The sequence below is a fragment of the Dendropsophus ebraccatus genome, chromosome 9 (assembly GCF_027789765.1).
Source record: "Dendropsophus ebraccatus isolate aDenEbr1 chromosome 9, aDenEbr1.pat, whole genome shotgun sequence".
NCBI classification, from domain to species: domain Eukaryota; kingdom Metazoa; phylum Chordata; class Amphibia; order Anura; family Hylidae; genus Dendropsophus; species Dendropsophus ebraccatus.
Genome location: NC_091462.1, coordinates 83,421,557 through 83,444,491, shown reverse-complemented (window position 1 = coordinate 83,444,491; position 22,935 = coordinate 83,421,557). Strand labels below are relative to the sequence as shown.

General features: G+C 40.5%; 1 protein-coding gene and 1 long non-coding RNA gene across 3 annotated transcripts in view; one reads left to right on the top strand and one right to left on the bottom strand.

The window, feature by feature from the left end:
• Positions 1-22,935, bottom strand: part of LOC138801178 (uncharacterized) — a 206,013-nt gene that overhangs the window by 95,560 nt on the left and 87,518 nt on the right. For both annotated transcript variants that reach the window (XM_069983727.1, XM_069983728.1), the window contains exons 30-42: positions 21,676-21,864; positions 21,145-21,284; positions 13,071-13,233; positions 12,609-12,701; positions 11,905-12,039; positions 9,673-9,792; positions 8,857-8,949; positions 7,203-7,420; positions 6,803-6,996; positions 5,479-5,778; positions 4,835-5,055; positions 2,356-2,517; positions 595-672 (exon numbers count right to left, since the gene is read on the bottom strand). In XM_069983727.1, the coding sequence (XP_069839828.1) occupies positions 595-672; positions 2,356-2,517; positions 4,835-5,055; positions 5,479-5,778; positions 6,803-6,996; positions 7,203-7,420; positions 8,857-8,949; positions 9,673-9,792; positions 11,905-12,039; positions 12,609-12,701; positions 13,071-13,233; positions 21,145-21,284; positions 21,676-21,864 (2,106 nt within the window). The remainder of the gene's footprint in view (positions 1-594; positions 673-2,355; positions 2,518-4,834; positions 5,056-5,478; positions 5,779-6,802; positions 6,997-7,202; positions 7,421-8,856; positions 8,950-9,672; positions 9,793-11,904; positions 12,040-12,608; positions 12,702-13,070; positions 13,234-21,144; positions 21,285-21,675; positions 21,865-22,935) is intronic.
• On the top strand, positions 17,940-21,908 carry LOC138801180 (uncharacterized). The gene is made up of 3 exons (XR_011364576.1): positions 17,940-18,034; positions 20,152-20,275; positions 21,772-21,908. It is a non-coding gene; the product is annotated as an uncharacterized lncRNA (long non-coding RNA).

Sequence of the window (22,935 nt, the reverse complement as noted above, 5' to 3'; positions counted from 1 at the left end):
TATATAATAGTAAAATTCCTTTTAGATAACAACATGGATCATAGTATGAATTAAAGAAGTACGCCAGAGGAAGAAAAAAGTTTTTAAATCAACTGGTGCCAGAAAGTCTTACAGATTTGTAAACAACTTCTATTTAGAAAAAACTCAAGCCTTCCAGTACTTATCAGCTGCTGTATGTCCTGCAGGAAGTGGTGTATTCTTTCTAGTCTGACACAGTGCTCTCTGCTGCCACCTCTGTCATGACAGAAACTGTCCAGTGCAGTAGCAAATTCCCACAGAAAATCTTTCCTGATCTGGACAGTTCCTTGCACGGACAGAGGTGGCAGCAGAGAGCACTGTGTCAGACTGGAAAGAATACACCACTTCCTGCAGGACATAAAGTTGATAAGTAGTTGATTTTTATTTATATATTTTTTTGGATTTAGTAATTTAGAAATCTGACACCACTTGATTTAAAACACCTAGTTTTCCATAGTGTCCCTTTAAAGTATGCCCTATACATCAGTAGGTTTCTCTTTGGAATACTATTTGCAGTATAATCAGGTAAGACATTCTAAAAATCTCTGACATTTCAAAGTTTTTTGTTTTTTTTACCTCTATGACTTTCCTTATAAGCTCCCCATGACAGTGTCCATAAAATAAGTTAGAAGTGAATTCCCCATTGCATATGGCCTACAATATAAGAAGAGAATTAAAAAAAAAAATTAACCATTTATCTGCAGCCTAAGCAATGTGCAAATCACTGGTAAAACTGAAATCTAATGCAAATAGGGAGCTCTGACACTATGATATAGGATGAACATACATATACGTATAGTCTGTGTCACATTTCATTTCTATCAATGCATGTAGTAATTCATGTGTATGATGGATATAAGCATCCTTATAAATTTCGGATAATGATTATTGATAAAATGGAGAAGAAAAAACACTAAAATTGTTAGAGATGAGTGTTTCTCCCAAAACTTGTTCCAGGGCCAATTCATTGTAATTGTTGGTAAGACTCGGTTTGTTTTTTGATTTGGATTGGAAAGTGCCCGTATACTTTCCGGGACTGTGACTGTACACAGTCAGTGAATAAAGTAAGTAACACGGCCACTTCCCATCAGACCATTTAGGAGCATGGGTTCCGGGACATCCGAGGGATTTGTCTAAAATAAAACCCAAATTTTTAGATTCAGGCAAATTCAATTTAAGGAGGAAATTCTCAATTTGTGAAAGCAACTTTGCTATATTATCTTACCTAAATGTAATAGACATCCCCAATCTTTTCACCATAAGGCTATGTTTATACAGTGTAAAAGTACGGCCGTTGTAGCAATCTGCAACAACGGCCGTACTTTGTACGCGAAGACACCCTGCATGTTTTTCTATGGGATCCCGGCCAGCAGGGGCGTAGCTAGGATTCATGGGGCCCCATAGCAAAAAAAATGTGCAAAGGGAAGGGGGGCCCCTTACAACACAAAGCACTGCATATATATTTATACTGCATATGGGCTCGGTAATGTGGCCAGAAAATTACATCTCTTGTGACCAGAGGCAGAATCCTGCCTGCAGCTACAAAAGTTACTGGCAGAGCAGAGGGCAAATGGCTGCTTGTTCTGTCAGTCCACTGTTTTTAAACTATAAGGGCCCATTAGAAGACCTTATGGTTAAATACATACTGTAGGAGCAGGAGCAGACTACCTTCTGCTTAACTCCACATGTACTGCAGTTTGTGAGTGACCCAATGTTCTCTGACGTGCTGCTGCACAAAAAAAAAAGTTAAAAAGGAAGACAATGAGATCTCTGTTTCACTGCTCCTGCACTGATAACCCCTGACCTTTGTACATTTTCCTACTTGATTGCAGCAGCTGGAGAACAGTGGTCAGGGTTTATCAGAGCAGTGAAGCAGAGATCTCCTTGTACTCTGCCTATTAAGGCTTTTTTTGACTTGCAGCATGTAAGTGATTAGAGCTGATAGTAAATTTCTGGGTAACAATTACTTTGGTCTCAGTGAGATAATATTTTGTTTCTAGCCACTGTATAATGGCACCCAATTTACCATCTGCTATTGTTATTCATGGAATTGCAGTGAGACGGGTTGCCATGACCTGTACTTTGTTAGTTAGACAAGATGGAACAGTGTTCATTTGTTAGCTGTAGGTTGTGTAAAATAATTAGATCCAATGCTTAGTACAAATGTACCAAAGATGACAAATGCAGCACTAGCCTAGCAATAACATATGCGCTAATATGTTTAATGATGGTGACCTCTGTACTACCTCCCAATTTAACATCAGAACAGAGTGCGACAAATGGCATTACATAAAGCAGAACGGCTTATGTACTGATTATTGTGGGTCTGAAGCCAACCTTTATGCTTGATGGTATTAAGTTATTTATTGAGCTGAGGTCATTGTGGAGAACGAAACCGATGTCGGACGTACTTCCTGCAGTTTTCTTTTGAACTCCGATTTTTAGGTCTTCACCTTCAACAGAAATGTTGACTCCAGTAAAAAGTTTTTTGTTTGCGCTCTAAAAAAACAATATATTTAATCTTGGTTAATAGAAGCTGGAGAAATAGGCATGCATGTTTTATAATGCATGTAAGAAGAAAGCGATACTGGACCTATAAAGACTGCAGTATTAAACATTAAGGATTAAGTGTCAAACACCCTTTAAAGAACCCCCCTCCCCCCCAAATCTTTTATTATTAACTCATTATGCAGTTGACCAGTCAATATATTGAAAATCTAGCTTAGTTCTTCCTTTCTATCTTACTTAATTCCTGGAATTATTTCTTTCAGTTGGATCATGTGATCTCATGGTGACCCCCTGGTAATTACATCTGTTTCTGTGCTCTTAATGGAGTCAGCATCTTAGACAGAACTTTCTATATAGTGAAAGCTATGTGGTCTGCCCTACACAAGCTCGTTACTGAGGGAAGACAGAAAGTCCCATCACAGTTACTGATGATTATACACCTCCTGCAACACAGTTATTATACATTTAAAGGGGTTGGCCACTTTATAGTAAAATTGTTCACAGTCTAGTGAAAAACAGTATTAGTAAGTGTACTCACTGCACTTAATGACATCAGCTCCCTGTGTACCTCATAGAGCTAAAATCAGACAACCCTCATCCTCACTGGGCTGTCCCGCTCTGTGGTGAGTCTGTCCATAAGGTGGCCGACTGGAGGAGCATGTGACCATGCCCCACCCCCAAGTGTTTAACACTAAGCCTGTATATGCCTATGGTGGACACTGAGGGGACAGGGCGTGGTCACATGCTCCTCCATGTTGGCCATTTTATGGACAGACTCACCACAGAGCAGGGCAGCACAGCCTGGAAAAGGGGAGTCTGATATTAGCTCTATGAGGTACACAGGAGCTGCTGTCAGTATAGGCTGTGAGTACACTCATTAATACTGTACACTGAGTAATTTTACTATAAAGTGACCAACCCCTATAATTACAATTCAATCTCCCTGACAGTATAACTACAGTGTCTTAGTTTATTTATTGATATATAGAGAGGAGGAATATTACACTGTCCTCCCAGCAGGCAGAGATGGTAATGGCACTAGTTGCCCATGTGATGCTGTGCTGATGCATCATGGGAGAGGAAAGTGCTGTGGAATCTGTTGGTGCTATATAAATAGAAAGTATTATTATTGTTATTAATAATAAGGGAGTTTGACATCTGCAATCTAAAAGCCAAGATGGTAGCTGATCAGAGGTCACATGACCCAGATGCAACAATAAAATGTATTGATGCAGCAGAGCTCTGGTAAAAAAGATAACACGTAAGGAATAGTGGTGGTGAGTGCATAGTATACAGGCAAATAAATATAGATCCACTCTGAATATTAATATTGAAGCAGCCTAGAAGATTGTGCTCCCATATTCAGATTTTTATGCCACTTTTGAAGCCAAAGCCAGGATTAGACCATAAATTGAGACTATGTTTAAAGGAAAGACTGAGGCTTCACATTTTTTAAATCTCTTCATGACTTTTGGATCAAAAGTCAAGAAAGGGCATGAACAAAACCTTAAAGGGCTATTTATATATTTTTTTTATTTAATGTGCTTGGTCGGGGGGGGTGGGGGACACATTAAAAAGCTTATACTTACCTCCCATGCTCCTGCTGTCTCCACCATTATCCTGAAGCTGGTTTGGGTGCACAGTGCTTGCTTTGTCAGTGTGTGACTACCTGATCAGCCAATCAGCGGCTGAGACTGTACACCTTTGGAGTTTCCTTGTCATTTAAAAAAAATGTTGACATGGCCTTAATACATGTTAAAGGTTTTGATGAATTTGGGATTTTCTAGTAATGCTATGAGCTCCCTGGTTCCATAGTGCAAAGCAGAATCTGAAGCTGTGAATAACCACATGCAAGAGGCCTGCAAGTGTAGCTCCTGAAAGTGCAGGGGTAACTGTGAGATTACAGAATAGGGGATAAGTGTCAGATTGAAAGGATTTGATTGGTGGGAACCCCCCCCCCCCATGATCTGAAGAATGGGGCCCAAGTCTTTGTATTGAATGGAGCAGTGATAAGCAAATACTGCACTTAGCTGGAAGCTCCATAGATAATGAATGAAGCAGTGGCAAGCATGCCCCTCCATCTCTCCATTGTAAACAAAGACTCAGGATGCTGTTCTTAAGATGGAAGGGGGGGGGGGGTGTCTCCAGTGGTTGGACCTCCCTTGATCTAACACGTTAGTGTTTTAATGAAATGAGGGATCAGGCATATATTTTACCATCTACACCAATGCAACTGGCCATTCATGCAATCCATGCTCTAGTCATTCATGAAGTCTTCATGTTAATGAAACGGTAAAGATGTACTTACCTGATAATGGCAGACACCATTCATAATATAGGGGATTTTATGATTTTTAAGCTTTTCAATATTGTGCTTTAAGCTTATTCCGAGCTGGGTGTGTGCTGAAGATTTCTCTATGCCCATGGACACTTCAACCCTACTTGGTCCAGTGCCCAGTACAATACCACACGTCTTGTTGTTACTTGTGTTGTTATAAGTCAGTTCAAGAGCACTCTCTGCTGGAATTCCTGCAAAATAAGCTCTAATAGTCACTTCCTAGTAAGCTCTTCATCTGTTTTTGCTTCTTTAGTGGAAGCTTCAGCAAAAAACAAACTGGTACCTAGTGGTTGTGTACGTCTGTTACATACTGGTCATCTAATCTGGCTTTGTAGAACAATTATTAAGTGTCAAGCCTCTTGAAGCTAATACTTTTCCAGAGTCCTGCATGTACATCCATAGGCCAATCTTTTAACAATATTTTTTCGGTATATTGTGATAGGTTCTGGACTAAAAACCGTCTGTATTGTAATTATTACTATTTTATTTTTTTTGCAATTACAGGTTACATGAAAATGACTTCCCTAAAAGTAAATACAAAGTATTCTACGAAACAGGAAGTATAATAAGAAATACCATTAGAATTCTATGAAACATATTATTCTATAACATACCGGCATTGTGCAATGACTTTATGTTGTGTGACAATATTCCTCTAACGCGGTGCTCTTGGTCAGCTGCATCTACTAAATCCACACACAGGAGTTTTGTATCAATCTGGATGCAGACCTGTCCTTGCTTACGCAGTTCCTCTAAGTGTATGTTCGCTCTCAGCTTGCTTTCTATAGGTAGTGAGTTGCTTCCATTTTGGGAGAAGCTTATACTAACATTATGAACGCTGCCATTGATAAAAATGTTTCTGTTCCGAATATTGATCTGGTAGAATTTCCGATTCTTTGAAAAGCTGATGTAACCTAAAGAAAAATAGAACATAACTATAGTTTATAACTACAGTGTTACCTTGGTTTAAGAGTAACTTGGATTAAGAGGGTTTTGCAAGAAGAGCTCACAGTTTTTAAAAATTGTAACTTGGTTTAAGAGCATTGCTTTGGTTTAAGAGCTTCCTATACTGGGTGGGAGGGGCAGTGAGGAGGGGCATGGTCTGCATAGTGTGGTCTATAGCACTGTACTCTGACCGAGGAAGTCTCCTTCACCTTCCAAATCATAGCATGTGGAGGTAATGTCTTCAAAGCTGTAACCCCTCTCTCCATGACCAGAGAATGCTGCATTTATGTGCCCACATCTGCCCTGCTCATCCCTCCATGCTCCCTGCAGTCTCTGTCAGCCCTTGTGTTTCCCATCCTCTCCATTCCTGCTATAATGTGCCTGCACTTACACCCAGTCATTCACAATGCTGTATAGAGAAGTTTCTGTCACTGTCCTTCTGCACAGTTCTCTTATTCTCACATCCTGATTGGTCCATGCTGAATACACACCCCTTCCCCATTGCTGTCATGTGACCACACAGACCTCTGACAGCAGCCAAGCTTCTCTATTTTGGCCTGTTGTACTACACTACTGCATTATGGGGATCTACAGTTCCATCCTGTATCTACATCCTGTATAATGCACATAGTATTTATTATACTTCACATGCTGATTGCTATACTGTACAGTAACTTATAATATCACATATTCAGCTGTTTCTAAATGTTTGTTTCATCTGTTCTACATGTTATTCAGAATAAAAAAATAATTTTTTTTTGGCATGTGGAACCAACTGTCTGCATTTTTATAATTTCTTATGGGAAAATTTGCTTTGGTTTAAGAGTGATTTGGATTACAAGCACAGTCCCAGAACGAATTATGCTCGCAATCCAAGGCACCACTGTATTTTATATAGTTTTGCTTGCATTTCACTGAAATAATTAAAGTATGTGTTACTGCACTAGGAAGCATGACCTTGAAGATTACTTTTTTTCCATATAGAGATCTTACCTTCATTAATGTTCTTTTTCTGCTTTAAAGCTCCATCAATGGAAAGTTGTTGAGGAACAGTAGCCAACCCCTCAAAGTTGTGCACCAGATTCCCAACAAATGACAACACCAGACCCACTTTCTGCTCTTTTGATCCCGATAAGTCAATTAATAAAGATTTGTCATTGAAATAAATCTTAGATGTCAAAGCCATTCTGTCATAGAAAGAAAAATAAGTCATTGATCTAAGCCAGTCCCAGCAGAACAGGCCGATCAATAATGTTTAATAGAGTAATATAGGAATCATACAAACATGCAGAAACACAGAAAGAACTGTGAACTAGTAGGATAGATTCTGTTACTGTATATTCCATGTAAAATGACTACAATTACACGTACAGATCACATATCATTATGGTACCTGGATGGTAGAACTTTGCCAATTATCTTTAAGCCAGCTGTCCGCACGTCAGCAGTTAGGGCCTGCTGCATGGACACACTTACACCAAAGGTTCGGATATTCTTTCGGCTCTCCTGGTTTAAATCAGCTTCAATTAATACCATGTCTTTCCCATCATAGTGGAGAAGGAAGCTTCCATTTGTGCTACTTCCACCATATTTCTTTCCCAATGCTTGAATCTATATAAAGAACAGCAGAAGAGATTCTTACAAATCAGCTTGGGACTAGGAGAGTAGTGTGTCGCTTTAAGGAGACTGATGTAAAGGAGTCTCATATGTTGTGCTATGCTCCATGGGAAAAGAATATTACAGAAAATTGCTTATTATCTAAATAAGTCTGTAGTCTAGGTCTGTATTTTAAATGTTCTCCCCTTTCTGTATGGCTAGCACTCCTCCCTTGTAATTTGATGTGAAACCAATCAGCAGGAAGCACCTGTGTACATATGGTAAGTACATATGGTAAGTACCTCCTCTTTCTTCCATTTTAACTGCTGCTGCATTGGTGAGTAGTAACACCTGGTCTACACTTGTGTTGCTTGGCGGCTGCCTTCTCCACCTGCAGAGTGTGGGGGGGCCATGGGGTTTGGTCATGTGACAGTGGGGTTGCAGGGCCATTCTGTGGCCCCTCCTCCCCTGTTGGCGCTTGCTTTGCAGGGTTGGCGGTCACTGACCAACACAATGTTGTTTTAGAGTAGGGACTCATGTGGGCCAAAAGACCTGCACGCGGTACATGAGGCAATATGGTTTGATCAAATTATATACCAACATTCTGGTGTTGGTATTTAAATATAGCCGAGAGGCATTAATGTAAACCATGGGTGTAAGGTGCAGCCACTCCTCTTTCTCCAGGTCTGTATTATCTAAATAGTTTTATGTTAAACATATTTATGTTAAATATTTTTAAAGAGTTTTTGGTGACATTTTGCCCACTTTTTCATTTCTCTATCTCTATTTCAATATTATAAAATAATCATAATACTATAATAGCAGTCTCCCTTACCTTACAGGAGACCTATAGCACAGATGGAGTCTGCACACTGCTTTGTCCATGGTATAGGTCCTGTTCATCCTTTTGCAGCCCTAGCCTGTGTTTGGAGTCTGCACTGTGAGGCTTCATTCACACAGAGCTTTTAGGCTTTGTGCACACTACATAAGAGACCGGCCGTTCCATGACCCGGCCGGGTCACGGAACGGCCGGTCTCTGCAAAGATCTTTCCGGCTGCCATGTTCAAAACTTCCCATAGCGCACAATAAAGCAAGCGGCCAGAGCCGCTAGCTTCATTGTGTGAACCGACAGGTCTTTCTGCAACCGCAATTCACTGAATTGCGGCCGCAGAAAACTGACATGTCAGTTCTTTGCGGCGCCGCATGGGATCCTGGACGGAGCTTATACTAAGTGTATATGCTCCGGCCGGGATCCCATACAAGAATAGGCAGTGTTCCACCCCGTACAAAGTACGGCAGTTGTTGCCGATGGCAACAACAGCCGTACTTTTACGTAGTGTGAACATAGCTTTAAGGTGCATTTTGAAGCATGAATGTCAAAGACTTGGTTTGTTAGCGGTGGCATAAAAAGCTCCTCCAGCCATATGGTTGGGTCTTCATCCAACAAATACCTGAAGATTCTGAGGAATTCTCCACTGATATGGATGGGAAAGATGAGAGTAAAAGCCAATCTGATTAAGCGACTTGTTAAACTGAGCATGTAGCTGAAAAAGAAAAACACATTAAATGCTGGTTATTACATATCATCGAGAAGGGGCACTGAGCATCCATGGTATATCTGTATACTCATCTAACAAGCATGAAAAAAGGTATTGGTTAATCACATGATCCATATGAGCCAATGAGCTATAAAAAGTTTAGTTTGCATGCAGAATTTTTATACAATATGAAGAGCAGTATGTACTTTAATTTTTTAATTTTAATCTATTGCACTGCCTCCATTAGGGTTAAAGGGGTTATCCGGCATTAGAAAATTATTTATATAATGCTGCACTGTTGAAAACATAATAAATAATAATGTTACACTTACCTCCTTCCACTTCACTGGTTTGCTGTTGCAGTGTCTAAGGTGTCCCCACTGACTGCAGTTGGGCCACTTCTGAGACAAACTCATCTCAAAAATGACAGCACACTCAGCCAATAATGCGGCGTTGTCTCCTCTCCATCTGTGATTGGCTGAGCGGACAGTCACTTTCAAGACAAGTTTGTGGCAACAGCTGTAGTAAGTGGAGGACATCGGAGGAACCACTACAGGACCTCAAGGGAGCACAGGGAGGTAAGCATAACATGTTTACTATGTTCTCCGACAGGGCAGCATTATATTAAAAAAATTCTAATGTTGGATAACCCCTTTAAGTGAGTGATGGGGCACTTCATACATCTTATATCCCTACCAAACACTTACAATATGATTACATAATACATACCTGTAACGTATTGTTATTATTGATTATGAATTTTCCACGCAGCCCGTGATCAAATCCATCTTGCTTATTTTCCCTTGAGAAAACCTCCCCATCAAATCTCAGATTGCGGGGAAACCTCAACTGTGAAAGATAACCAAAAAACAATCAGTAAGAGATTGTACAGATTCATTCCCAAGATTTTAAATCTGGTGTATTTATGGTGCTTTCCTATGGAAATCAACAGATACTAATTATTCTCTTGTGGTTCTGAAAAAAAGTGGCATGGCATATTGTACATCACTCTGGTATGGTTTTAACACATTAAATGATCTTGCCAGGGCAATGACAGAGAGATTGTATGTTCATTTAGTGTTTCTCATCTTATCTGGTGTGTCTGGTCCATACGAACTCTAAACCACATTCCTCATTAGATGGGCTGAACATGCAAACTAGCACCAATCCCAGTGATCAGCACTTGTTTAAAGTGACCCTGTACCCACAATCTGCCCTCTCCCCCAACCACTTTTAATCTAAGATCTGTCCTGGGATCCGTTTAGCAGGTGATGCAGTTATTGTCCTAAAAACAACTTTTAAACTTGCAGTCCTGTGTCAAATTGGCGTGGCCAAGAGTGTCTATGCCCTAGGATTGCAAAACCCCTCTGTCCCTCCTCATCACTAGGAACGCCCCCGGACAGAATTTTTCCTATTCATCACCTGTCTGAATAGTGCACAGGTGCCTTAACAATCCAGCTCATGTGCAGTGTTCACACAGGTGATGAATAAGAGAAATTGTTATAGGGGCATTCCTAATGATGAAGAGGGTGGGGAGGAGGGACGGAGGAGTGTCGCAATCCTAGGGCATGGGTACTTTAGGCCATGCCAATTCGACACAGGGCTGCAAGCTTAAATGTTGTTTTTTAGGACAATATCTGCATCACCTGCCGAACAGACCCCAGGACAGATCTTGGATTGAAAACCACTATCTGAAGGCACAAGCGGTTTGGGGGGGGGGGGGCAGATTGTGGGTACAGAGGCGCTTTACATAGGAAACTATCAGTAGGTTAGATGTATCTAACCAATAGGACAATATCTGCATCACCTGCCGAACAGACCCCAGGACAGATCTTGGATTGAAAACCACTATCTGAAGGCACAAGCGGTTTGGGGGGGGGGGGGCAGATTGTGGGTACAGAGGCGCTTTACATAGGAAACTATCAGTAGGTTAGATGTATCTAACCTGTCGATCTGTCCCTTTTGTGCGGAGGGCACTGAGGATCAGTGCTCTGGGGATAGTAGCCGCCTCACCCAAGTGATTGGCATAAGGGTCTAACTACTAACTGTGCGGGAACGGAACCTGTGCACAAGAAGGGATTTGTCTAGCCTGCTGATAGAGGCTACATTACCCATGCAGTCGGGCCTTACAAATGATCTCTAGATTGTTTGTATGGTCCTTTTCCACAATCAGCCATTGGCCACACATTCACTATTATAACGGGAGATGGACAATGATTTTTTAGCGCATCAAAAAAACACAATCAGCAGATGATAGAGCATTGTCTCATTCGTCGGCTGATCTATGGCCTTGTTCTGCGGGTTAATGTAGGGCCTGTTCAGCTGATAATCACAACATGTAATAGGGCCCTACTGTTTTCTGTTGTCAAGTTTTCATTGTTTTAGCGAGGGCAATGGTCTGTGTGGAGACTGTGCGCACTGCAAACCAATAGAGATGGATAAATCTGCAGAGAGTATATAAGCTGAGTGTACTAAGCACAGTGGGGGGCGTTGGGAGATGATACTGTTCCTGTGGAACTTGACTCACATGCAGCCACATTTGGAAGAAACTGCTCTTGAACCGGGAGTCAGATGAGTATCCATCCAACCAAATTTTTACTGTGTATTTGGCTTTATTAGTTAAAAAAACCACACCTAAAACCACAACTTTAAAATCCCATAAAGCATCTATGTTGTCTGTGCTCTAGCTAATCTAATTTGACCAAATTGCATTTAGAAACTATAACCTTTCTTTATTGAATAATGATAAGCCTTGGATCAGTAATGGCCGCCATTCACAGCTTACCTCAAAACTGGAAAAAAAACATTAGGAAAACCAGTCCCTTTCATATTAAGTCATATTTATATTTTATCCCTTTAGGACTCAAATCGTAATAGAAATAGAAGTCATAAAATATAATGTGTAAGCGAACAACAGCTGAGATATTATTTTACATATGAACCAGAGCCAAGTAATATTACCTGGAAAGCATGAGTCATATCAATGTGAACGGCTTGCAGCAATTCTTTCTTGGTAGACTTGTTCTCAAACTTTCCTGTTAGACCAAAGAGATCTTTCCGGTTAACTTTGATAATTGCTTCAACTTCATGCTTGCCCTGATAAGATAGAGAAATCAGCACCCAAGTCAATTTACAGACTTTTCCTATTTATTTTTCTATTACAAATTAGACTAATAACTATGGCAGACTGAATAAGTAATTTATTTAGTAACCGATAAAAGGGACATGCCAGTTTTCATTGGTCAGGGCCTCACTGCTGAGATCCTCACCAATCAGGAGGATGAGCTGGGAGAGATGTAGGTTGCATAATTTCACTCCCCAACTCGCAGCACTCTCCAATAAAAGTCTATAGTGCTTCTGGATAGAGATGATTGACAGATGGGAAAAAGAAGCTTGTTATTGTATGCTTCTACCACTCTTTTTCCTGATCAGGGGAGGTTTTAGCAGTGAGACTCTTATCGATCAAAACTTTTGATATGAGATTTGGTAACATAACATTGTCTCCACTGTCATGTACTGTAGCTTGAGTCCCTGGTATCAAAGGGTGGGTAGGTGTTCAATGCAGAGGTCTTGCTATTTTCATTTAGGTTAGCTTGGATTTAAATACAGTGACTACTACAATTCCTACAACAGAAATAATTCACAAAAAGCACAGTTGAACTTACAGAGATATATTTTCGTGTTGAGGCGCAAGCCTCAATGTTGCTGGGCACAGTTTGAAGGGACTGCTTGAAAGGATGATTTAGACTTGTACAGATCTATAAGACATTATGTTTGTTAGAAAGATGAAGAAATAAAACCAGACAGTAAATGTCATATTCATATATTTATGTTGGACTATTACAAAGCTTCTGACACAGAATAAACACATACACAAAAGAAAATGTGTATCTTTTGACATGTCACTGGTGTCAATGGAGATAAACTAAAAGTGGAATGATCACCATAGGCCCTTTAAGGCTCTATTACACGGGACGATGTTAAGGAGCAAGCGAGAGCGGCAACCTGTCAGATCAGCGTCTGCTTGCTTCTTATTCGCCACTTGCTACCGGTGCTATTACACATGTCATCAGCGAGCGGGGCGTTACGGGGATCTGAAGATCGTCCAGGCAAGGTTTCCTACTCACATAAGGATTGTCACTTTGGTATCCAAGCACAATGGTCTGTACGCATTCATCAATCTGGTCCAGAACCAGCTTAGTTTCCAATATATAATGTTTTTTTCTCTTATCTACTGTGAAGGTTTCTTGGAGGAGCACACTCTGTGGGACAGGGAGTTTAAATGGATGCCTAAACAAGACAGAGAGAAACGTTTAAAAGGATTTCGATTAATTCTCATTGTCATTCTTACCTCTTTATTCATTGTCATTCTATACAAGAACTTGCAGAGAGCGGACATACACATAATTTGTTGGGTGAAATTTAACAAAAATGATCATTTTAGCTGTGACAGACCAACATCATTTAGAAAGACGCTGGATATGTTGAAACTTCTTGTCTGTTAGTTGTCAGCACATGACTGTATGTAGCGCAGTTCTTCTCTGAAAGAATGTTTAATGGTGCATCCTTGGCTCAGCATAGTGAAGGCACAGTAATCATTCCCTAGATGATCATTCATTCTCAGTATTTCACCCAACAACTTACTTGAGTGGTTTGCATGAGAAAAGCTTCATAGACTTATAATAGAGCTTTTCTCATGCAGCATACAGCTGTTTGCCTTTCTGAGCTATATCTAGAGATCAGTGGGGGTCTAAACACTCAGCACTGACTGATCCATCTCTGCAATATTTCAAAAATTCCATTTTTTTTTTTACTTGAAAAGGGCACAAAGTAAAATTGGGAAGTTAATAGCTTTTTTTTTAGTTCCCTTTCATGTAGCTCTATGATGGCTAGTTTGAGATTTGAGATTAGGGTGTGACAGTATAACCACATTTTTTTTAGTGCGGCAGCTGTTTCGTGTCTTGTAGTTCTCCTAGGGGAATTGATCTCTTAATTTCAATAAGCCATAAGCCGTTCCCCATTGAATAGAAGGTAGTGTTGAGAAAACTTGCTGAACAGCCTATGGCTGTATCCATGTTTTCCATGACTGGATCTAGGGCTGCATACAACTTCTCCAGTCCATGCGAATCAAATGCAGCAAGTTCAGGTTTGGCCAAACCCCTACTTTCAGCAAGTTTACTCAACACTAATAGCAGGATGTGAGTCAGAAATTTCCAATATTTAGTCCAATACTAGAAGTCACCGGGAATTTTTCTTAGTCTAGAGAGTCCTGAAATAATTGACATATTGTAACAGTTTATTGGCAGGAAACTTTCCGGTTTGACTATCTATAGTGAATCTGTTAGCTGAAATTCACATCCCAAACTGCTGACACTGTAAAGCTGTTAGGGCCGCAAGACACATGGTACCTTTCATATATCCCTCTTTGCTTCAATACTGTTGATTCTTTTATTCTCCTGTGAACCGAGGTAGCTGGACCGGACCCAAACAGCAACATAGATTTCCTCATAGATCCACAAGCGCAGGTGTAATGGTAAAAGTGGTAAACATAGGCAAAACCAATCAGTCTCTTTAGGGTACCCCAGCTGTTCTGATGCCGCAGAAAGACTGGTTGGTTTTAACTACTTTTACCCATTTTTACTATTGCACCTTCACTTGTGGATCTATGAGGAAATCTATGACGCTGGTTCGGTCTGGTCCAGCTACCTCAGTTGATGGTCTACTACACCTCAGTGCTCCATTGGTGGTCCTACAGCAAGCTGTGGTGTAAACACCGTTCTATGGCTTCAATGCCTTAGAATGGTGCCTATTAGCTTGCACAACCCGTTTAGGTGAGTGTGTGCATACTATTATGGCAGTGCTTGAACAGCATGAATTTTTCCTGAAAATACTACACCAGAAGGTGCCTCTCATCTTCCTTTCCTAGCCTTATTCTCCTGTGTAAAGTGACAAAGAGGCTCCTGTAAAATCCTGATCTGCTGCAGACTAGAGTGCTTAATTGCTCCCCTTCCCATCCCTATCCCTGCTTTATTACCAGCTGTAAACTGAGGTTCAGGGTCAGGAACGGGAGGGGGCGTGAAAAAGTATTACAGCCATCATCATTTGGGGGCTTGGGAACACCTCTGTGACATATTACACTGGAGAATAAAAGCATTTTCCATGTTAAATATGACGATTATGCAGCACTGAAGAGTAGAAGCGCCTATAGATTGAGAATGGGATCTCCTGTAAGTCGAATGTGTAGGTGTACCAATACTTTTGACTATATATATAAAAGCAGGTTATACAGCCAATTTGCTGAGAGATTTTTATGACTTTTTACATTTAAGAACTCCATTTAAACTGCAAATTGAGTCAGGAAGGGCAGAACAAAGAGCAGATTTATTTTCTACTATAAAAAAAACCTTGGGTTAATAAGTGCAGTTCCAGCAGCACTTCATTGAACGGATAATTAGCTATTGTATTTTATCTATAGTCCACTCAGGACAAGAACATCAGCAAGGCACTGTTGATTTTCATTTTCTGTTAGGTAGGAGTAGTACCATATACTTTGGTTAGGGATATTCCTATATAGAAATACAGTATATGTATTTTAGCTCACACCAGTAGAACATATGGCACACAGAATGCAAATTATCACTTTTTATAATATTTCATGTGGCCATAAATCAACATGTAGTCCTTGTTGGAATCAATCGGAGTATCCAAAGCTTTAAAGATGACTCAAGGGCATTTAAAGGAAATGCATTTTCCTGGTATCCGTATCCCAGCTACCAAAAGTACAAAGTTTTTGTGTGGCTAAGAAAACTCTCCTAAAGGGTCTAACTCTATGTCTGGGTATTGTGAATTAGGCCATGTTCCCACTTTGTATGACACCGGCTGGGTCACGGCACTCTGACCCAATGTGATCAATAACTTTTTCACTTTCAGCAATTAATGCTAGCATACTAAAGAGTTAGGGTGCATTCACACACAGGATTGACAGCAGACCTGCAACAGATTTGATGGTGCAGATTTGATTCTGTGTTCAGTTATTTAGATCAAATCTGCTGAGGTTCCGCTGTGGATCCGCAGCAGAAAATCCACTGCGATACAGTGTGTGTGAAGCTACCCTAATTTAAAAAAAAGACTGGGCGTATTCTGCAGTGGATTTCTCGCTGTGAATTCGCAGGGAGACCCGCTGTGGGTCCCTGCCCTGTACACCCTGTATGGGGAGACAAACTCGCAGCAGGATGGACATCCCACTGCAATTTGTCAGCAGCCCTTCCCGTTAACCCTCCAGCCCTGGAGACTATACTTCACCTGCTCCCCGCTCCGGCTTGCTTCGGGGCTCCCGGCGTCTTTACGTCCCTTTTAGCCAGTGGGCCTGTGGCGGGCCGAGTGCACTGATTGGCCGAGTGGGACATGCCGGGAACCCACATAGAAAGCCGGAGCATGGAGAAGGTGAAGTATACGCTTCAGCCACCGGGGGTTAACGGGGCGGGCTGCTGTCAAACTCACATATCCAGCCTGCTGCAAGTTTGTCTGCTCATAGGGTATACAGGGCAGGGATCCACAGTGGGTCTCGCTGCGAATTCTCAGCGAGAGACCTGAGGCGGATAAGCCCAGTGTGTTTGTACCCTGAGGCTGCGTTCACACTACGTATATTTCAGTCAGTATATTTCAGTCAGTATTGCAACCAAAACCAGGAGCGGATTAAAAACACAGAAATGATCTGTTCACACAATGTTGAAATTGAGTGGATGGCCGCCATATAACAGTAAATAACTGCCACTATTTCAATATAACAGCCGTTGTTCTAAAATAACAACAAATATTTGCCATTAAATGGCGGCCATCCACTCAATTTCAACATTGTGTGGACAGAGCCTTTCTGTGTTTTTAATCCACTCCTGGTTTTGGTTGCAATACTGACTGAAATATACTGACTGAAATATACTGACTGAAATATACGTAGTGTGAACGCAGCCTTATACTGTTTTCTGTAAAAATTCTTCCTGGTTTTCAAGGTCTCTTATTGCTGACATTTTACAGGTGTCTTCACTGTAACAAGCAATATATCAGTGTTAATAACATGAAGAGGAGAGAGTTTTGTCTATTATAAACCATGAAGGTTTCTATGGAATAACAAGAAAAGATTTTAAAGACACTCTATGGGTACAACCACACTGGGCTTATCTGCGGCACATTTCTCGCTGCGAATTCACAGCGAGACCCGCTGCAGATCCCTGCCCTTTACACTCTATGGGCAGACAAGCGGAGAAATCCGCTGCGGATAAGCCCAGTGTATTTGTACCCTATCAGTAGATTTATGCTGCCCTATCTCAGGGTAGCACAAACTAGTAACAGGGAAACTGAATGGAATGATGTATCACTAAGGCCTTATGCACACGTTCAGTATTTTTTTCTGGTCCTGAAACAACCCGTGAGAAATTGCGGATTGGACATCCGTATTCCATCCCTATTCTATCCGTATTTCCGTAATTCCATTTTTTTACTACTCATTGCTTTTCAATGCACTTTATCCGGATTTTTTTGCGGAAATACGGATGCCAACATGTTACAATCCGTAAACAATCCGTAACCAATTGATTTCAATGAGAGGATCCGCAAAAAAAAATGGGTCCGCACCCGGTCCGCACTAGGACATGTCCTTTTTTTTACGGATTGATTTTCATCCATTTCTACTACTGATCGTGTGAATAGCCCAATAGACTTCAATGTGCACTAACTCGGATCCGTAAATACGGATCCGTAAATTACGGAACGTGTGAATAAGGCCTTACATTGTTCTATGCAGCTGATCCAGATAAAATCCACCTGAATACCATGGACAATAAGTAGTCCTCTCCATTATGTGCATGAGCCCAGTAGTCCTCATTATTCATGAGAAGCAGAAAACTCCGCCCACCAGCTGCTTATTGGCAGTTATCTATCCCGCTGTGTACAGGAAGCAACTGTCAATCAGCAGCTGGAGGGACTCGTGTTCTGGTGCCTCGGGCAGCACCTTGCAGGAGGGCAGCACCTTGGAGCAGGGGGAAGGAAACAACTTTTTATTTTATTTTTGGTCTCTCACCTCCTGTTCAGACTTGTCAGTAAATCTTACTTTTTTTTTTTTGAGGGTGGTGGTGGGGCGGGGGGGGGGGGGGGGTTATTAGGGGTATGGTGGTATTGTTCAGGTCTGGTATGGCGGTGTTATCCAGTCACAGTATGGCAGTATTGTTCAGGTCTGGTATGGCGGTGTTATCCAGTCACAGTATGGTGGTATTGTTCAGGTCTGGAATGGCGGTGTTATCCAGTCACAGTATGGCAGTATTGTTCAGGTCTGGTATGGCAGTGTTATCCAATCACAGTATGGTGGTATTGTTCAGGTCTGGTAAGGAGGTGTTATCCAGTCACAGTATGGCAGTATTGTTCAGGTCTGGTAAGGCTGTGTGAACTGTGACGTCTGGAGCTATTGCCTACCAATCCACCAATCCTGTGGTGAGAATTCCATCAGACAATATGCAGACGGCTCTAATCATCTATTCAATGTGTAAATTTGTTTGTTTCAAGCAGTTAAAAACCATGAACAACGTGATTCAGGCATTGTTTCTACGTGTATAAAAATGTATGTGGCCGAAACCAGACTCCCCCACGTTCCCCAAGATGGGGTGTCTTCAGGTTTAGTGCCTAGGGCAGCCCTGACTGGTGTCAACTTTTACTGTACTCCTGTATGTGATGATAAGGAGGACATTGCCGGAAAGGGATCTGTATAGAACAAGAAGTCTTAGCTTACTATTAGGCCAAGATTAAAACTGCAAGATTTCCGGATTTTATAATATAGATTAGTAAACTGATTAAAGGGTTTTGTGCTGCAGATATCAGTGTTACTAAATGATGGAACACTGTATAAAATCAGTGACATCAAATCTGATGCAGATCCTGTACGTGTGAATAGACCCATAACATAGAAATGTGAGCTTAGCGCATGAGAGAACAAGATTACAGAATAATGGCTGTTCAGAGTCACCTTACTGTTTGCCAGAAAACTTGCTACAAAGGCAGAATATTCTAGATGCTGAAATAGATGTTCTTCATGACTTGTTTTGGAAGGTGATTGATGTCCTGGTTTTCACTTTAGTAAGAGGTTTTCCAAAAAGGGTTAAAGTTCAGTACTCTAAAAGTGCATGCTTCCGCAATAAACTGAATATCAGGTAGAACATTTGCAAATCAACCCCTAATTGTCCGATTTTTTTATCTGACAGAAACATAAGATCAGATGCGAAACCTTCTGTTCCCTCCTCCGATCTGTCACTTGCTGACAAAAAGTTGACAAAAGGGTTCCAATACTAAGGGCTCTTACTTGTAGACCAGGTTAGCAAAATGAATAGGAGCAGTTCAAGCTGTTTCCTGTAAACATCCCTACGTTAGGTTGAAGATATAATATGAAGATAGATTTAGATGTCTGATAGATGAGAGTCCCACCTCTGGGACCCATTCACCTGTTTCAAGATCTAAGGCCCAAGACCCCACTGGCCCGGTTACTGCCACCATAGGTGGTCAAGAAGACAAGAACATCAGAGCTGAAGGCTTTACAAAGTTGGCATATCTCCCAATAATGTTAAAAATGTAGCCCTGGTGTCATGCTTGTCCCTTAACACTTCTGTCCCTCTTCCACTGGTCCCTGATCGCCTGTCTGCTAACAGGACAAGAGCTCAGTCTAGGACCTTCATATTAGGACCTTCATACTCAAATACTGGCCGCAGCAGAATCCCATCTCAGCCATTCATTGGCTGAAGTGGCATTTCCTGCTTTAGGCATTCACATTTTAAACTGGAAAAAAAGATCAGAGGACCAGAGATAGCTGAATGCGGGAGAAGGTAGGAGCAGGACTAGGTAAGTATAGGTTTTTCTTAAATATTTTGCATGCCCCCTGCAGCATATGAATTCCATTTATAAGCACCAGAAAACCCTTTAATAAGGATGCCATAAACAGCGTAGAGCCATAAGCTATGTTGTTTAAGCAACTCCCATTAATTTCTATGGGAATTATGTAAAGTGCATAAAAAGAGTTTGCTTGTTTTCAGCCTCCTGACCACTTTTAGGAGTTGGTGGGGCCCTCGTTCTGGGATGGGTGCAGGTCCTAGGACTTAGACCTTTACATATCAGACATCTATGGCATATCCTATAATACTAATCATACTAATCTTTGCTTTATCATTCCAGATGGGGTTGTCATACAGTGGAGGAAATACACTAAAGACAAAGCTTCTCCATTTGCAGAAACTGGAATACCCCTTTATCACTGCCTGTGTTTATGGGAAAGGATATCTAGCCACAAATCATCACAGTGAGCAAAAAAAACAGAAGTTAATCGGAGTGTAAAAGTTCAGAGCAGTAAATATAGGGCTAAAGACTGAGCATGCTAGGAGGAATAGAAATCATCAGAGAAATATGTCTTGCTATATTAGCCAGAGAGGCTTCTTGTAGTTAACTGCAAATCAATTCTCATCTACTCTGTAGACTGAAAAATATAATACTTGATGACATCCCTATAATAAATATGTGTTTAACAATACTGTGTAAGGCCATGTTCACACAATATATGTTTTTGCACAAATCATGGCCGTTGTTGCAATTTGCAATGACGGACGGGATTTATGTAAAACATTAGTAGTATTTAAATGAATAGAATCCCGGCTGCAGTGTATACACATAGTATATGCTCCGGCCAGAATTCCAACCGGCTGCACGAAAAACTGTCATCTCAGTTTTGTGCGGCCGCTATTCATTGAATAGCGGCCGCACAGACATGTCAGTTGACACAAAAAAGAGTGCGGCTCTCGCGTCCGAATTAAACAGAAATGAAGATCATCTGGCTGGTACTGCAGTACCGCCCGGGATGATCTTCAGTAACACTGGCCGTTCTGTGTGTGAACATGGCCTAAGGGTGAAAATACTGTTCTGCTATCTCGCACATCTCCAGTTTTGTCACTTTGGGGGTGTGCAACTAACCCCCCTCCCCCAAAGGCATGAACTAACTAAGGCTGGTGCTCTCCTTTAATATACCCAACCTGGACTCCAACCAATGCATTTCACAGTGGGAAATGATCATTCTTCAATACTTGTGTATGGATATGTATAATACTCTATTAGTTCATACTATGTTGTATATTGCACATACAAATGAGATGAGAGATAAAAAATATAAGAAAATACCTAAAATGTATGAGTCCACGTTTTTGATAGAACAGAACTTCTTTTTTCACATCTTCTATTTGTCCATTCAACTGTAGAACTAAAGGGGGGTTCCGCTGGCCGGCCCACACTGATTTAATAAGAAAATTTGATTTCTTTGGCTACAATATAAAGAAAAGTTAAAAAGGGAAATAGTCATTTCTATAATACTGGGTTTGGAAAATAAAACGAGAAGGTAAAGAGAGACTGTTTTCATATGTTTCAATGTGAGTATCAGAAAGAGCATTCTGTACCTATACACAATCTGCAACACCCATTTGAAGCCTGGACTGCAGTAGTCTCATGTCCTGTGCCTGGAAAAGCTGGATCCAGTCCAAAGAAACTGGGAGAAGTTTCTAAGGACTGGAACCATCTTTTTCAGGCACACCCAGAGCGAAGCAGCAGACTTCAAAGGCTGCAGGCTGATAAGCCGACTGCCGAGCTATTACTGTGAATTCACTCATTGCACACTATATATGTGTCATGGAAATTTGCACAAGGTATACAACGTACCAGATCTGTGATCCAATAATCCACCGTCACATTAAACTCTTGCTTTGATCCCTTGATCTTGAATGAAATAATCTTTGTTTTCTCACTGTTTTCTAGGTGGATCTCATTCTTAATCAGATGATTCCACAGCGACACCATTTCACTATAACTTCTGAAGGAATTTCCCCCAACAAAATTTACGGAGGAAGCCTAAGAAATAGATAAAGGACAGGAATCTTATTATAATATACCATAACTGAGTAAACAATAGTAAAAAATATCAAAAGGATCATGACACAATAATGTTTCTATAGTATTTACAGTATATAAATAAATATTTCTATAGTATTTATTGTATATAAACATAGGGGGATATTTACTAACAAATCTAAAAACACGATTTTGTCAAAGATGTTTTGGCATAATTTCCAATCTAATGTGTTTAGTCAAATTTATGTAAATTGTCTAATAGCATAGTAAATGTGTCTTTAAAATAATGGTCTTTTAATTAGTCTAATAAATTAACCTGGTTCGGAGCAGACGTAGCGATGCGCCAATATATGTGACTTTTTAAAAAATTGCGTAGTTAATAAATTTAGCTAAAAAAAGAATTCTGGGGCACTTTCGATCTAATTAACAACAAAAAATCTAATTTAGAAAAGTCGCATCTAATTTGGATAGTCTTGTCTAAAAAAGCTTCATAAATTCATATTAGATTTATTTTGAGCGCAAACTAGATATATTAGACTAAAAACAGGCGCAATTAGTTTGATAAATGTCCCCCATAGTATTTATAGTATATGTTTCTATAATACTTAATTGGCTGACATTTTGCAAGCTAAATTTATTAACTGCGCAATTTTTAAAAAAGTCGCATATATTGGCGCATCGCTACGTCTGCTCCGAACCAGGTGAATTTATTAGACTAATTAAAAGACCATTATTTTTAGGACACATTTACTATGCTATTAGACAATTTACATAAATTTGACTAAACACATTAGATTGGAAATTATGCCAAAACATCTTTGACAAAATCGTGTTTTTAGATTTGTTAGTAAATATCCCCCATTGTTTCTATAGTATTTATAGTATATGGGGGAGATTTATCAAACATGTTGTAAAGTGAAACTGGCTCAGTTGCCCCTAGCAACCAATCAGATTCCACCTTTCATTTTCCAAAGAGTCTGTGAGGAATGAAAAGTGGAATCTGATTGGATGCTAGAGGCAACTGAGCATTCCCCCTTATGTTTCTACAGCAGTTATAGTATATAAATATAG